The 17,544-nt window shown below is 44.8% G+C and overlaps 1 protein-coding gene across 2 annotated transcripts in view; it reads right to left on the bottom strand.

Annotated features, from left to right (window-relative positions):
- Nucleotides 1-11,941: 11,941 nt before the first annotated feature.
- The window catches only part of CPNE3 (copine 3), a 41,551-nt gene continuing 35,948 nt past the window's right edge, over nucleotides 11,942-17,544 (bottom strand). For both annotated transcript variants that reach the window (XM_070631345.1, XM_008544494.2), the window contains exons 15-16: nucleotides 16,582-16,818; nucleotides 11,942-15,046 (exon numbers count right to left, since the gene is read on the bottom strand). In XM_070631345.1, the coding sequence (XP_070487446.1) occupies nucleotides 14,936-15,046; nucleotides 16,582-16,818 (348 nt within the window). In that variant the 3' untranslated portion in view covers nucleotides 11,942-14,935. The remainder of the gene's footprint in view (nucleotides 15,047-16,581; nucleotides 16,819-17,544) is intronic.

Here is a 17,544-nt window from a genome sequence, read left to right on the forward strand (position 1 = left end):
AGAGAAATTGTTAAATAGTGCTTAATTGATAAATGGGAGTTTGTGTGTAGAAAGAGTGATTAGAAAAACCAGAAAGAAAAGGTGGAAATAGGGCCTGAAAAGAGTCTGATAAAAAAAAAAAAAAAGGAAAAAATCCTGAATTTGTGAAGAATATGCTCTCCCCTTATACCCTGTAAAGAAATTAAAATATAACACCGTTGCAATTTATGCTTTTCCTCTGTCGCTTATTTCCTCTTCCAAACTATCCTATTTCGGATGAAATCATCTTTATTTTTCCAATCCCTCAGACTAAAAGCTAAGAACAATCACTAACTCTTCCATTGCTTTTATAGTGTCCTTCTTAAATCTTTCTAATTATCCTTTCTTTTTCAATTCCAATGCTAACGCCTCAGTACATATTTTCTGTTCAACTCAAATAAACATTCACTTTTTACCTACAATCTGTTCTAATCACAGGTCTACCTTCTCAGTCCCTTTGCCGTGGGAAAAATCAGATCTTTCTAAAACACCACTGTCCTCGTCCATTCAGGCTGCTATAACCAAATAGCACAGGCTGAGGAGCTTATAAGCAATGGAGATTTATTTCTCATAGTTCTGGAAGCTGGGAGTCCAGCATCGCGGCGCCACCACGGTCAAGTGAGCACCCTCTCCTGGTTTACAGCAGGCTATCACTGCGTCCTCGCATGGTGGAAGGGGCAAGGGAGCCTCTGGAGACTCTTTCACAAAGGCACCAATCCCATTTATGAGAGCTCTGTCCTCACGGCCCTAGCACCTCCCAACACTATTATCTTTCGGGGTTAGGACTTTAACACATGAATTAAGGGGGACATAAACATTCAAACCATAGCAACCACTTTTGACCATGTTCGCTCTCTGCCCAGGGACCTACGAGTCCCTCTTCCTGATTGAATCTTATTTACCCACATTTACCACTACCCCAACCACATCCTCCAGTGAAGCTGGTCTCCTTGCTTTTTCAAGAACCACCACCTACCTTTCTTCTTCTGGCATTTGTCCATGCTGCCTGCCACAGTAAGGGACATTGTCTCTCCTCCACCACTTACATCTTCCCAATACTTTCAAATCTCTCCCAGCTGCCTCTAAAAACATCAGCCCATGACAGTTTTCATCTCAGAGGATTATCTTTCACACTTTCAGGAAGTACCACACAGTACAGTACTCCATTGTTCCCTAATTTCTGCCTAATTATAAATTATAAGTAGGCGAAGACTAGCTCTTATGCTTTATTTGTTTAACAACAGAAAGCCCAGTCTTTTAATTTTTCTTTTTTGTGAGGAAGATTAGCCCTGAGCTAACATCTGTTGCCAATCCTCCTCTTTTTGCTAAGGAAGACTGGCCCTGAGCTAACATCCGTGCCCATCTTCCTCTACTTTATATGTGGGACGCCTGCCACAGCATGGCTTGATGAGCGATGTGTAGGTCCACACCTGGGATCCGAACCCACAAACCTGGGCCTCCAAAGAAGAGTATGCAAACTTAACCACCATGCCACTGGCAGGCCCCAAGCCAAGTTTCTTAAAGAGAAAAATAATATTAATAGGCAATTCATGGCAGCAAAATATATAGGCAATCAACGCAGAAAATATGCTTGGCTTCACTTGTACTCAAAGAAATGAAACCGGCAGAGAGTTAGCCATTGACGATTAAGTATCTAGGTAGTAAAGGTTTTTCCTTTCTGCAATGACTGATTATAGCTTTCAGCTGTTTAACCCACCCATTGTTAACTGTGCTGCTTAGGCAATATGCTCTCTGACTCCCACGAGGCTCCTATAGATAGCATCTCCCTGGAGCCTGGGTCACCATGGTAATGGGCATGTGAGCTGTTTTTCAGAAATTAGAACCCCTTGTCCACTTCAGGCTGGTTGAGAGCACCAACCCATCAACGGGGCCCGTGCAGATGTCCAATAGGTGACCTTTAGACATCAAGAGGCTAAAAACTCCACCCTCAGATCTTGCTAATGCCACCATTTTGTGAGCATGGGTCCTATGAAGAGGCATGGAGTCTGACTGCGCTTGCACAGATCATCAATGACCTCACCTCTCCTCACCTCCAATCACCTCTCTCCACATTTCAGACCACCTTGCCCCCTATCCCATAAATATCCCTGAGTCTTTATTTTCAGGGAAGCGAATTTGAGACTCACGCTCTCGCTTCCTCACTTGGCTGCTTTGTGAGTAAACCCTCTCTCTGCTGCAATCTCATCATCTCGGTATTTGGCTTTCTGGTCAGTGGGCAAAAACGAACCTGGTTAGGTAACAGAAATACAAATCAGAACAAAACTGGAATACCACTTTATACCCATCAAATTGGAAATCATTTGAAAGCAGACAATTATATCAAGTGCTGGCAAGTCTGTAAATTGGAGCTCCCATTCTGACAGTACTTAGCAATACTATGGCAGTGCACCTGAGATCCCAGCAGTGGTACTTCAGATACATATCCCAGAAAATTCTCAAGCAGGTCCACAGGAGAAAATACATGAGGACATGCATGAGAGGAAACACATTGTTTGGAGCACAAGGGAAGTGGAGGTAACTCTGGGGTCTACTATTAGGAGAATGGATAAAAAATATGGTGTGTGGGAGTGTGAATGTGCTTTAAGATGAAATTCCATCCAGTCAATAGAAGTAATGAATTAGGGGCCAGCCCAGTGGCGCAGTGGTTAAGTGTGCACCTTCCACTTTGGCGGCCTGGGGTTCGCCAGTTCGGATCCCGGGTGCGGACATAGCACCGCTTGGCACGCCATGCTGTGGTAGGTGTCCCATGTATAAAGTAGAGGAAGACGGGCACGGATGTGAGCTCAGGGCCAGTCTTCCTCAGCAAAAAGAGGAGGATTGGCAGCAGTTAGCTCAGGGCTAATCTTCCTCAAAAAAAAGGAAGAAGAAGTAATGAATTAGATTTACACATAACAACATGGATAGATCTTTTGTAAAAGCTAGTGTGGATTTTTCTCAAGTAAGAAAAAAGAATGAGCTCTTCAGTGGTATCATGCATGTATATTTTTATAAAGCTATCTGATAAAGACTGTCAGGGACAAACCTGTAGCCCAACAAAGCCAAGTTTGTTAATTTGCTGCAACCAGGCAGACCGTTTGCCAGAGCAATCATGGGTGCCCCACCAAACACAGGAAAGGACACGATTATTATAAGATATTGGAGAAAGAAGAAGGTTAGGTAGAGTTTAAATGAAGTGATGTTTGGAGAGCTTCAAACTAAAGCAGGAGTGTATGTAAAGAAGGGAACAACAGCCCTGGGCCAACAAGAGACTCAGGGTCCTGTTCCCTTGGAAACCACTTAGTTAAGGTGAATATGGACTGTTGAGTCCAGAAGCCCCTTCTCTGAAGTTGTACACCTGGCTGCTTCTCTGTCAGAAGACTCAAGTCTTCCAGGCAAAAGTGGAATGTTTCAGTCTTGCCAATGAGATTTCAAACAGCAAAGTTTCTAACCAGCTGTGATCTTAGAAAACAAAGTTTCTCAACACTATGTCCTTTTGTTGATCAACAAAAGCAGTGTTTACAGGTTTCCAACTTCAAACATATACAAAGCTCTGTATGTCTTTCAAAAGTTCCTATGTGTCTAAGGAGCTATGTTAAAAGCCTTAGAGAGAGTGACGGGGGGAGGGGAAAATGGAAGCGTTCATGGGAATAGACGATGTGAGAAGAAAATACATCAGGAGCATCAGCGAATGAGGACAGCGTGCGGTGAACTGAGAAGCGTGATTAACAGAACGCTGTGCACTTCAGTTCAGTGTTGCGTCTAGTGAGAAGCCAGTGAAGAAGTGAGAACCCCAGGATCTTTCCTCTCGCCTCAGCTACTCCTGAGCCGCTGCTTCATCTGCTAACTCGGGCGCCCCCAGCCCAGGAGGCTTTTCTTCTGCGTGTAGACAAGGGACCACTGCAGAGACTGCCAAGCATGCTTACTGTTAGGGATTGAATTGTGTCCTCCTGAATTCATGTTGAAGCCCTAACTCCCAATGTGACCGCATCTGGAGATGGGGCCTTGAAGGAGGTAATTAAGGTTAAATGAGGTCATCAGGGTGGGCCCCTGATCCAACAGGACTGGTGTCCTTACAGGAAGAGGGGGAGACACCAGGGATGATCGTGCACAGAGAAAAGGCCACATGAGGACAACACAGCGAGAAGACAGCCGTCTACAAGCCAAGGAGAGGGGCCTCAGGAGAAACCAATCCCTTGGGCACCTTGATCTTGGACTTCCAGCCTGCAGAACTGTGAGAAAACAGATTTCTGTTGATTAAGGCCCTCGTATGTGGTCTTCTGTTATGACAGCCCTAGAAGACTAATATGCTTGGTTGCATGAACTGTGGTGGGACAAAGCTGTTGGTTGGAGAAATAGGGAAGAGCGACAGTGGAACGAGGATGAAGAGTGCATCGTGGGGAGTCAAGAGGTAGTGGTAAGAAAGCTGAGTGGAGGTGTAAAAGAACAGATACCTGGGGAGCAACTGTGAGTGAAAACACCGGGTTCCAGCCTTAAATTTTATCAGCTCGTTTGTTCAGTGCATGGTGAACAGGGAGTTCCGGGCAACTTAACTCTGGGGAAGAAGAGTCAGTGAAATCTGCATTTGTAACTTCCATAAATGTGGACCACACTCTCTCAACAACTCTTAATAAGTCCATTCTTCTTCATGAAACCCCAGGTTATCATCATCTCCTAATTCCTGATAGACCCCAGGCACAGAACCCATTCTTGGTAATATTAATTCTATACTTTGCTTAAAGATGTGAAATAATGTGAGGAGCAGGGGGTAGGAAGAAGTTAAGACACAGGTGGGGGACATATTTTTTTCCTGTGAATTTCAAAAACATTTTCTGATTAAAAAATTTTTTTAAAGATGGGTTTTTTTTTCTCCCTAGGATAGCATAACAGTGTGCATTCAATAAAAAGTGGCTGAGTGAATGGGATCTCCAAATCAAACGTGGGACTCCCTCTGTCCAGCGTCCTTGAGTCTACCTTTCTCATGCTGCCAAGCCTCAGTGTAACTGCTGAGATTTTACTGAAATAACCCGGCTTCACAATGCAGAGCCCTCCAGTCTCCCTCCTGTAAACTCCCTCACTCTTCTCAGCTGAGGATTCACAACTTCCCTGGAAGTGCTCCCTCAGCTTTTCTCTTCCTCACCCAGATCCCCTCAAGATGGCGGCGTTTCTTTATCTTCCGAAATTCTATTCTCAATTTCAAGTAACACGAAGTCTCCGGGCTGTTGACAGTCTTCCAAACGCTATTGGTGCAGAACGCCCCCTACCTCCTCCTCCATCTCCCCAAGGGCATCCTGCCTCCCGCCAGCTGTCTACACTCGTGCTGCAGCCCAGTGCCCATTTGCCATGATGTGGGTTCGCAGTGACATCCTCCCCTGCAGGCCCTCCTTCCCCCACCCATCTCCTCGCCTAAGCAGTGTGCTCTCCAGGGAGTGCAAACTAAAGCTAGTGTTCGCTTAAACCAGGCATCATTAAGAAAGCAAAACAGTTGGCCTACTACCATTCTCTGAACACACGCTGGGCATTTGAATGCGCCCCAGTAGAAATTCACCTGTCATGGGGCCGGCCCTGTGGCCGAGTGGTAAAGTTCCTGCGCCCTGCTTCGGTGGCCCAGGGTTTCACCAGTTCAGATCCTGGGCGTGGACCTAGGACCGCTCATCAGGCCACATTGAGGTGGCGTCCCACAAGCCACAACTAGAAGGACCCACCACTAGAATATACAACGTTGTACTGGGGGGCTTTGCGGGGAAGAAGGAAAAATAAAATCTTAAAAAAGACTTCATTTAAAAATAAATTACTTTTCAATTGTATCTGCCCCACCACACAGTGACCCACTAATAGGAGGAATTAAGAACCAACTATTTTAAAACAAGATGTTTTTTTTAATTATAGACAAGTAGACAGGAAACAATTATCATACACATACCAAAAAAAAGAAAAGAAAAAAAACTTGAGGCAAAAGTCAGTCCTCCATGCTAAGGTTTCAGACAGGCTCAAAATAATAATAGCCAACATTCTACAGCATTCCCTGTGTGCCAGATATTGTTTCAGCGCTGCACCTCTGTTGACTCATTTCACCTAACAGCCCCATGAGGTAGTTACTGTGTTTTTTGTCTTCACCCTTTCCCAGATGAGGGAAACGAGACAGAGTAATCGTTAACTTTCCCTAGGTCACTCAAAGTGCTAAATCCCCAGGTTAGGAACTGGAAAGGACTCGCCACTCCACAGAGCACACCCATACTCCCTAGGGATTTATTTAAAGGCCATGGATGCCACACAGCAAGAGAAGGAGAGGCCAGGCAAGCCCCAGGGGCTCTGATTGACATCTGATGGACAAGCACCCCGCGTCCTTAGTCACACAGGACCGGAGCTCATTCTGTTTCAGGATTGAACTAGCAACATCTGTGCAAGGAATCCAGGCTTCAGAGAGCTCAAAGCTGAGGTTCCCAGGGGGCGTCTTATATCCCTGGAGCCAGCTACTGAAGGCAGCATGACAAACCAGTGAGGCCACTGGAAAACCTTCAGTGATGACAACCCTGGGGGTCACCAGAGGAGTTTAGCACTTTGAACACCACGTCATAAATCCCAACACCCTTATCTTGGCTAAGAGTCAAACCCCAGACATCTGGGAGTGCCCAGATAGAGACTGAGCTTTTCCCTTCTTCGTTCGTCCCCTGCCACTGCTAACCCACATATCTCTCTTCTCTGCACCCCTGATAGCCCATGTTCATTAATCATTTGACTAGTCAACAAGTAGTTGTTGACTAACTGGCTGATTGACGATGTGTAGATACATGAAAGTTCTTCCCCCATCCCACCTGGATCTGATCTCAATAACCAGTCGCCAAAGGAAGAGGGCAGGAGGGGCGGCTTAGAGGGGATGTTTCCTGAAAGAGGGAAGCAGGGCGCCAGGCTGCAGGTGTTCTGCACTGATCGACATCAAACGGTGGAAGAAGCAGAGCAAAGTCTCTCTGGAGAAGTGAAATTTTTTCTGTGGGCTCAAGTGTTTATTCAACACGCAATTTCCTCTGACTCCCTGAGGCCATCCCCAAGTGTTATTTGCTCAAAACTGATTACGAAATTACCTCTCACGTTACTTTCATCTGTGGCCCTGAAAACTTGGCATGACCTATAAGCTGTTCTCCAGTCTTAAAAAACGCCCAGCTTTGCTTCACGCTGTTGGACTATGTCAATTTGCTTTGCTAACTAAAACTTAGCGACTTAAAATAATAATCATGATTTTGTAGGTTGCCAACCTGGGCTGGGTTTCCCTGGTGGTTCTTCTGGCCTCACCTGGGCTCCATCACGCTCTCTAGGCAGCTGCTGGAGGGGCTGGGGGCTGCTGGTCTAGAAAGTGTCAGGTGGGACGCCTGTCTCTAACCCATGTGGTCTCCCTTTCGAGGCCGCACAGGGTCCCGGAGGGAGAAAGTGGAAGGGAGCAAAGCTCTGGAGGTCTCGGCTCAGAGTTGGCACATCATTACCTTTGCCACATTCTATTAGCCAGGTCACAAGACTAGCCTCGATGTGGAGAAATAAAATCCACCTCGCGATGAGAGGACGGCACAGTCACCTTGCGAAAGGGGAGTCTACAGCAAGGGGAAGGGTCACAGCCATTTCTGCAACCCGCCACCCAGATGGGATGGCCAGATAAAATGAGGACCCCCAGGTCATGAATAAGTTTTAGTGTATGCCATGCCATATTTAGGTCCCGCCACTACTAGAAAATCAGTTGTTGTTTATCTGAAATTCAAATTTACCTGGATGTCCCATATTTTTGTTTGCTAAATCTGGTAACCCTTCACACAGACCATGTCAAAAGTAAGCAGAACCTCTCTTTATCTAAAACAGAGAGCTCTGAACTTGAAATTACTTTTAAAGTGTACCACCACAACAAATGTTGTATTAGAATGAGCCAAAAGCTCTAAGTACACCCACAAGAAGGGAGTAACTTGGCCCCCTTTCCATATTCTAGGAACCATCTTTGGCTTAACACTAGTTTAAATAACCCTAAAATAATATATAACAGACTGTTCTATCTCGGTTAATGCATTAGATGAAAAATTGCTACATAGAACACCAATAAGAGAAGACTAGGTATTTTCTGTAATCTGGGCCTATTCTATATTTATAATAATTCTTTTACCTTCCTATGAGGAATGTTAAAACTCGTTTGAAGATATTAACCATTATGCTGTTTTGGAACTTATTATATCTAATCAGAGCAAAGATACTTGGAATTCATGTTTTAAGGACCTGATCCATAGACTGTAGTAAAATTTGATGTTTTCCTCCATGAGGTTTTATGACGGGCTGTGTTTTTCCGACTACAACTTTTGTGACCACAAGTGACAGAGCAAAGGTCAAATCAATGTGCATCATTAAGCAATACAACCTGACATTTCTAGACAACAGGTCCCTCTGAGGAGGAAAGGGAAGCGTACCTGACAGGTCAGAGCACCTCTGACTGGCGCTCCACACCCCTGCATCTCCACCCCCTACACACAACGATTCTGCGATAAATTACGAGCACCCTCTCTGCCGGGAGTCCTAAGGAATTCAGAATTCAGCACGCAGTGCATGCTAAGGATTATTAACCAGGCTTGTGATGCATTTCTTGCACCCAGCTTTAAATAAATCAAAGCTGTGTTGTTTATACCAGAATCTTAGACTTGAGAGGGAATTTAGAGATTTCTACTCCAAGCGCCCATGATACAAAACATGAAACAAAATTCTGGGTCTAGAATCACAGCAGAGGATGGCAGAGCTCCAGGACAAAGATACTGCGTTTTTTCCAAACATGAAGATCATGGGCTAACTACCATTGGTACAAGTAGCATCTGAAGAAGGACTTTTCCAAACCACCTGGTACATTTCCAAGATTTCATGAGGCGAAATGAGGGTCAAGTCGGCCACGTTAGGACCATATTTATACTCTGAATCCAAGAGGAAAGTCTCCTATTTAGCTTTGCCTTCAGAAAGGGACTAACCACAGATTTCACTACAGTAGGAATGTGAAAGATGAACAGTTGGAATTTTGATATCCCATTTGTAACAGTGAGTAAAGAGATTCAATTATGAGATAAAAGGGTTATTACAAACACGTTTCATCTCCCTGTACCAACAATGTTCCCAACCCACCCTCCCTTCTGACTCCAAGTCAGGGACACTGTGGATTTCCTTGTCTGGAGGTTCTTCTGCTTTCTGTACATCGTTAAGCCCTGTGTAACCTGGAAACCTTTCCTGTGTAACCCAGGAAGCCTTTCCAGATCTCCCACTGGTCTGACTGCTCCCCACGTTGAAAGAAAATCTCCCACTCCGAGCTTCAATATTTTCTCATATACACGGGCTTCTCTCCTTGCATTGCTCTAACACACGCCTTATTCACGCATTCTTCCCATGTCTATTAGGGAGTGCCTACTAAATGCCAGTTCTCTTCCGGGCTCCGGCGATGCAGCAGCGAACAAAATCCCTGATTTCTTGGAACTTACATGCTAGAGGGTGAAGAGGACAAGAAACAGAATAAGTAAAACCTAACCAGGAAAGAGGGATAGAAGGTGCTGGGGAAAGAGGTACAATTTTAAAGAGGGTGATCGGCGAAGTCCCCACTGGCTGATACTTGAACAAAAACCTGAAGGGGGTGAGGGAGCAAGGCTCACAGGTGACCAGGGGGAGGTCTTCAGGAAGGGGCGACAGCAAGTGCAAAAGCCCTGGGCCAGGAGTGCACCAGGCACATTCAAGTAAGAGCAAGAGAGCCCATGTGGTTGGAGCAGAATGGCCAAGGCGTAGACTAGCAGGAAAGTTTAGAAAAGCACCATGAGAGCCATGGAAACGTTGGAAGGTTAGTGAATTGAAGGTACTGATGGAGAATGATTCGTTGGAGTTGTGGTACTACAGGGAGTGAGCTGGGAAGTGGGTTGTTGTTGGAAAATGGGATGCTTGAAATTGAGACTGGGGAGGGGTTTGCTCTCAATAATGAGAAGGCCTAGGGTATGACCTTAGGAGTGAGGGCGGGTGAGGTGGAGAATAAGATGATTAGAAGAAGGGATAGAGAGTGGCCTAGTCTAACATAATATTCAAAGCTGGTTGTCGTAAAGAGGAGGGGAAAGTTATCTGAAAGCAGAGAGAGGACCAAGGAGCACACTTACCCTGCCTCCAAGCCCCCATGGTAGATGAGGAAGAGAAAATGACCCCTAGAGAGGGCTGCAGAGGAAGTAAGGTTCTTCAAGAGAGCCAGGTCTTAATTAGGACAAAAACATGAAGGGAGTGTTCAGAAAAAGCACTGATATGAAGGATTTTGCTAACGAATGACTCAGTTCCCAAGGGCAGAGTAGGGGGTTTTGGGAAGCTGGAGAGAAGTGGGACGTGGTCCGAATATTGATTGTATGGAGGAGCCATACAGGGTTTAGAGTGAGGAAGCTCATAATCTGAGCTTCCTATGTGAACAGGCAGGACCAGTTGGAAGGATAATGTTGGGAGCAGTGGAGGGGAGGAGGGAGCATCTTGCCAGAAGCAGTGTTCAGGGGCCTCCTCTGTATTCATGACTATGGATGCCCAAAGGCATAAGAAGGGACAGTGTCACACTGAGCACAGAGGGCTGCCTCACCTTGCTCATTGTAAGTTTTTTGAAGTTAGTAAGAAATTTTGCTCATTTTGACTTTTGCCTGTTGAGTGTACAGAAGTCAGAATTCTGCTTATAATGGCAATTACTTCACTGATCACTTCTTTTTAGGGAGGAGAGAATCAACAGCTAACCTAAAGTGCAATTCTCCAAGGACCCTGCAACCTGCTGTGAGTTTTCTAAGGAGTTCAGCCAAATGTAGCCATGCTTGGTGACAAGTGACAAGGGCGATGGTCTCCCTACAAGCAAGGGTTTGGCAATCCTAGGGGTCCATGTCATCACCAGGTGTGAGCCAGCCTCTGACCCATTAGGGAATTGATGAGATATGGGCCTAACAGATGACTTGACGTGGAGGTGGCGCTGTGGCAGGAAAAGCACTTGATTCAGAAACTGACCTGACATCGGACACTTGGTAAGTGTGTGACCACACAGCAGAGTCTCCACCATAAGATGACTACCAACAACTCCCCCATTGGGGCCTCACGAAAGCAAAGCCATTGTGGCCAGACCCAAGTGTGCGACAGGGTCCCATCTGTTAGTCCTAAAATGTAAGGCCCTCCAGCTTTTCAAAAACACAGGTCCGGTCACATCTGCCTTTGCTTAGGTCTATTCAGCAGCCTCCCATGACCTTTAGCCTGAGTCTGAACTCCCCTGCACGCCCCAGAGGGCCCGGCAGAATATAAAGCTCACCCACACCTCTGCCCCACCTCTCCACTCTTCTCTTACCCCTTTCCCTCCCACACTTTATATTCCAGCAAACTTAAATTTCTTTTCCTTCCTAAAACATTCAACTCCATACTTGTTGTTGACCCGACATGGTTATAAATGCTTTTAACCTTCTTCACCCAGCTAACTTTAACGTCTTTCTTTAGGTGGCACGTCCTCAGGGAAATGCTCCCTGCCAGCAAGCTGGGTCCGCTCTCCCCTACAACATGTTACATCACACACTGACCTCACGTCCCTGTCATTACTCATTTAATGTTTCCTCTCTCCCTCGGTCCATTATTTCTATGAAGACAGCAACTGTGGCTGCCTAGGCCAGCAATGTATCCCCAAGGCCTTGCCCAGTGACCGAAACATAATAGAAGCAATTAAAAAAAATTTAGGTGGATGTATCATCCCACCTAACACGACTGATAAAACCTGAGCACCGTATTTCTCAGGCCACCCTGGGTACAAGCTGAGAACACTTCCCTTACTGCGCCCAGGAAGTATCTCGAATGCATTCAACACCTTTTAAATGAATAAATCCCATTAAATAATAAAATCCCCCAAACTGTTTAATTCAGTAAAGTATGGAACACAGGCCACTTAAAATGCTATATTCACTTTATTTCTAACTTTTCTACTGATTTTGATAACATTTAGGGAAAGAACAAAAATCAGAACAAGGCACTATTGTATCACATCAAGAAATAATTTCATCCAAAGGGAATTCAAACGGAAGATACATTTAACACAATTCACATATTAGTAACTTACACACGTGTTATCGGGTATGATATCATAGAAGCACAGAAGAGCCTCTCACAATCTCAACCAAACTTCTGGCTTCCCTCAAGTGTCACTTCCATGGCCATAAACCGCACACATAAAGAGACAGGAGGAGTTTATTAAAGATGGCTTTCCAGTCAATTTACAGAACGAAAAAGGCAAAGCAGTCAGAGAAGGCATGAGCGCCGTGGGGCCCTGGATTTGCTCTGGAAAGGCTGCCTCTGGCACGGCCACAGCGAGCAGCGGCGAACCCCTGATCTGAGTGTCAACTCTCGCGATCGTGACGACTTCCACTCCAAGCACGAGGTGAGGGGACCACGCTAACTGCACACTATTCAGTACAGGCAGCGGGGAGAAACTACATCTGCCCAGGCACTGTCCCCCAGGATGGGTTTGTAATCTACCTGATTACTGGAGGTGTGAAAGTTGACTTGGTCACTTTTTCTTTAAACGCATTTTAAGAACTAACGGTACTTGCGTGAATGGTGGCACAACAGCAAAAAGGACGATTTTAATATAAAACAATATTACATCAGCATGTGATGAGGGGAATGCTGAAATGTAAGAATTTTATAAAACAATAATTTAGAATTGTAAATGCTTTTATTCAAAACTGCAGAAAGGTATCAATTACCCTAATTCGCTAGAATCAGAGTTCTTATGAACAGCCTCTACTGATGAACATGATCAAGAATGAATAATAAAAAATTAATTTTAAAAAGGGAACAATTCCGATTAAAACTAGCACATAAAATTATGAAGACTAAATCAGTCTGACAGTGGTGACAGAAGTCCTGTTATTTGGCCGTGAAAACAGTGAATGCTCGTGGCCAGGGGTCCCCAAGCCCTGAGAGGTGACGTGGGTGCTGCGAGCAGCTGGGCTGGTCACGGAGAGCAGGAGCCCTGCACACGCTTCAGGCGGGCTCTCCTTCTGTCTGCTTCACCAGACAGTGAGGACAGGCGCAAATCATTTTTTTTTTAAAGGCTTCATGTTTTTAAAAAAGAAAATTCTCAAAACCACAGCGACATAAAATTGCTGTTGCCAAACACACACAGAGAAGTGAGATCAGGACACCTGAGACAGCAAAGGCTCCAAACTCGGGAGGACGATCTGTTTTCTCCTCCCTTAACTGATGTCAAAGTGCCTCGTGGCTGCGAGGGCAGCGCCTCAGGCTACCGGCGCCCCTGCACGACAGCGAGCCCAGGCCGAGGCGGTAACGAGCGGCCGGCGACCAGGCAGCAGGCAGGCCCCTGCCCTGACCTCGGCAAGCAGCTGCTTCTGAGAAGCCACAGCTGTTCACGGCCCAGAGCTCACTTCCTCGGCCACTGCAGAGGCAAGAGACACGCTGTGGCAAGTTTTCAGGAGGCCGGAAAGGCCGTCAGCACGGCGCCGGGCATCCACCCAAGGCTCCTGACACACGCAGTTTCTAAGGCTAACCTGTGAGGGGCGATTGGCCAATACACGGATCTGCACAGGACTTGGCACACAGGTCCTCAACAAAGCGTCACATTATTCAAAAAATGTAATGTTTGCTAAGGAATATGTTTTAAAGGCAAAAAATCGAGGAAAAAAATTCTGCTCTAAAAAAAAACATATAAAGGCCACTCCATCCTAACGCAGCAGTTGGAATTTCTTTTTTTTTCAAGTTACAACAGGTTTTATGCTTCACACACTACATTCCTGGCCTAGGAAAGAGCACATTATTAAAATGTAAAATGTCATTTTGATTAACAGATAACCACTACCATGAGCTTAAAAATCAGACCAAAAATGTTACTAAAAAAAAGAGAAGAAAATGTGTAAATGAATCTGTACAAATGCACAAATCAACGTATGGGACCTTAGCAAGAAAAGTATAAAAAATGTCTTTTTTTTAATAAGTAAAGTCTTTCGCTAGTTAAAAGGAAATGGAATTCTGAACGTCCTCTGATATGCCTGGTCCTCACAGCTTTCCTGGACAAAGCAGTCCTAGCCACTTTAACAAACTCCAATTAAAATAATCTAATAATGCTGACTCCAGGACCAGGTACGGTCTACGCACGTACAGAATCCCCAGTGTCACACGTCCTCTGTGAAATGTTCAAATCTGACTGTGTATACTCTCCCACAATGAAAATGAAAGACTGAGAAAGGCAAACAGAAGTGGCTTATTTACATGAGGTTCCTCTTACTGGTTGATTGTACGTTTGAGAACTGACTGTGTGCCTTCCCTCTGGCTCAGAGCTGTTGGTGCAGTCCTGTGTGAACGCGCACAGTGTCTGAAGTGTGGCACAATTCAGCGTGAGTGAAGGCAGGTTCATCTCACGGAAAAGCACTGATACGGTTACAGGCACAAATTTAATACCATCGAATTTAAGAAGCTCTTGCCATCAGGTATGGACACGGGCTGGTAAGACATCTATTGCCTAGAACTGACCTAGAACTAACTAACTAACGACCTTAAATCGCTTTGTCCAACAATGTTTCATTCTTCCTATTGATAAACATTCAAAAACAGCATTTTCATCATGTGAAAGTAAATAACCACGACAAAAGCGTCTTTTCTCACACGATTTTCTAATCCAAACAGCCTCACTGCAATTACTATAAATCACTAGCAGTCACTGAATTGATTGGGCAAAGATTAACTTAGCACTTTCCTCCAAAAAAAGCACACAAAGAATGCGTTAAATAGAGATACTCCACAGAGAACTAGGTTTACAGGAAAAAGGCGGGGGGTGGAAAGGATGTGAGTGACAGGTTCGTGACTTGGGGGGGTGAGGACACTGCTCCCCACAGCACAGAGGAAGTCTGCTCGGGCCGCGCTCCCTTCATTCCGCAGCCGGCTTCTTGGGAGGAAGGAGTTTGTAAGTGTTGAAGTAGCCCACCACCTGCTGGGGGACCTCCGCCAAGACACACTGAGCCAGCGCCTCCTTAGGAGACTGTGAGAAACAGAATCAAAGCCACTTCATTAGCAACCAAACTTTTACGGGCATTTTGATAAAAGACTAGGAATACCTCACCGGTCAGTACAAAGCAGTAATTCCCACTTGGTAGGCTTATATCTTGTCTTAGACACGGCCCATGAAACACGGCGTGAGCTAACCGATGTCACTTAGGAACGCTTAATTACCCCACTAACACCTATCAAGTCAGCTTGGCGCCAGCATTTTGGCATTTGATGATAATTTTTGTTCTTTAACTTTTAAATGTGGGCCTTTCATTCATTTGGTATTAATTTTTTTACCTTTTTATTTCTAAATAATTATAGATTCATAGGAAGTTGCAAAAATAAGTACAGAGAGGTCCCATGTACCTTTCACCCAGTTTGATCCAAAGATAACATCTTATACAACTACAGTCCAACATCAAAACCAGGAAAATGACATCGTGCAGTTCACAGACCTTATTCAGATTTCACCAGTTTTACATGCACTTGCGTGTGTGTGCACATAATTTTCTCATCTGGGTAGATCTGTGTAACTGCACCACAATCAAAATACACTGTTTCATCACCACAAAGATCCCTAACATTACCGCTTTTTATCACATCCCCTTTCTCTCCCCAGGACTCATACACTGGCTGGTGGGAATGTAAACTGGCACAACCAGGCGGAACAGGTTCGACAGTTTCTTTAATAATTAAACATGCAACAACCATGACCCAGCAACCGCACTATAATCCCAAAGAAACAAAAACGTGTTCACACAAAAACCTATACGCGAATGGTTATAGGAGCTCTGTGTGTAACAGATGAAAACTGGAAACAACTGGGATGTCCTTCAAGGGTGAAAGTTTGAACACAGTGGGGCACCCACACATGGAATAATACCGCTCGGCAATAACTTGGGTGACTCACAGAGAATTACTTTGAGTGAAAAACAGTCAATTCGACAAGTTGCGTACTGCACGACTCCATTTACATAACATTCTTGAAATGACGAAATTATAGAAATGGAGGTCAAATTAGCAGTTGCCGGGGGTTAAGGAGGGGATGAGGGTGGGAGGGGAAGTGGGTGTGGCTAGAAAGGGCGACAGGAAGGAGCCTGTGGTGATGGACCTTGATTGTATCAATGTCAATATCCTGGCTGAGATTCTGTACTGCAGTTTGAAAAGATGTCACCACTGGTGTAAACTGGGTGAAATAGTCTCCTAAGAGATTTTCATCAAATCAACTTCCAGTTTGGTAAATTCATCATATATGCATACAGAGTTTTTCTGCTGCTACATAGATAAAGAAAAAAATATTTAAGACATTTACAATAACACTGTTTTTAAGAATTTATCATATAGACTACAAGAGGCACAAAAGTCTACAACCTCAAGAAAAACTGCCAAATCTAATCAGAGCTCTTCAAATGGAAAATTCACGCATCCTCGCACCCCAAACACTACTCAACGACTCGGTTATGGATTGGCAGGGTCTGTGTTCAGACACGTTAATGTGCACGAAGAAAACGGAGGAGTGGTACTCACGTTCTGGAACTGTCTGAAAGGTACAAACTGGACAATATCTCTGATGGCAACCTCGCCCGACGGGGAGCGGAGACTTCCGCCATCGCCATCCAGAAACTCCATGGCACTGAAGTCCGCTCCTCCAACTCCAATGATGATGATGGACATCGGCAGCTTGGCAGCATTCACTATGGCTTGTCTGGTCTGATCAAGGTCTGTGATCACACCATCAGTAATGATTAGGAGCACAAAATATTGCTGCCAAAAGAGAAAATTATGTCCACTGAGCAGGTCAAGCTCCCAAACAACAAAAGCAATGATTAATACATCTTCAGCCTGATGAGTCATTTCGTCTCTTTCTTGCTCATTTTCCTTGCCAGTATCTACCCAGGATGCCATCTACACAAAATATTCTAAGATTCTCTGATGACAAGGAAATCTACTGATACAAAAACTGCAGGTTTATTAAAAGTGCAACGGACCACAAAATAGAGTAGACATAGATACACGGAAGCAAGACATCTAAATGTCAACGACTAAACCTTGAGTATGCATAGGAATAAACACTTTGATTTAACTGAAGTATTAAATATGTCCAAATACCAAGGAAACAAGTGGCAACTCTGTTCTTAAAAGACCAAATATGGAAGAAGAATTGTTTATCGAATTAAAATACGCTTTAAAAAAGTGGATATGCCTTAAGGGGGGGAATCTTTCTCTCAATTGTGTCATCTCTGCTCAGCCTTCTTAGAGAGTGGTATAACGTTACATAAAGTTGTGACTCCACCTTTCGGGTCGTTTAAATCTAGAATGGGAATAAGTTGTGTTAAGAGTAGCTCCCGTGTGCTGAGTGATTACTCCGACCCAGACATTGTGTCCTTTATGAGTTATCTTATCTCAGCCTTTCAGCAGCCGTATGAGGGGTGATCCCCGCCTTCTCTTTGACTATACTGAACCTCAGAGAGATTTTGTATCCAAGGTCCA

Source organism: Equus przewalskii, chromosome 8 (assembly GCF_037783145.1).
Source record: "Equus przewalskii isolate Varuska chromosome 8, EquPr2, whole genome shotgun sequence".
Taxonomy (NCBI): domain Eukaryota; kingdom Metazoa; phylum Chordata; class Mammalia; order Perissodactyla; family Equidae; genus Equus; species Equus przewalskii.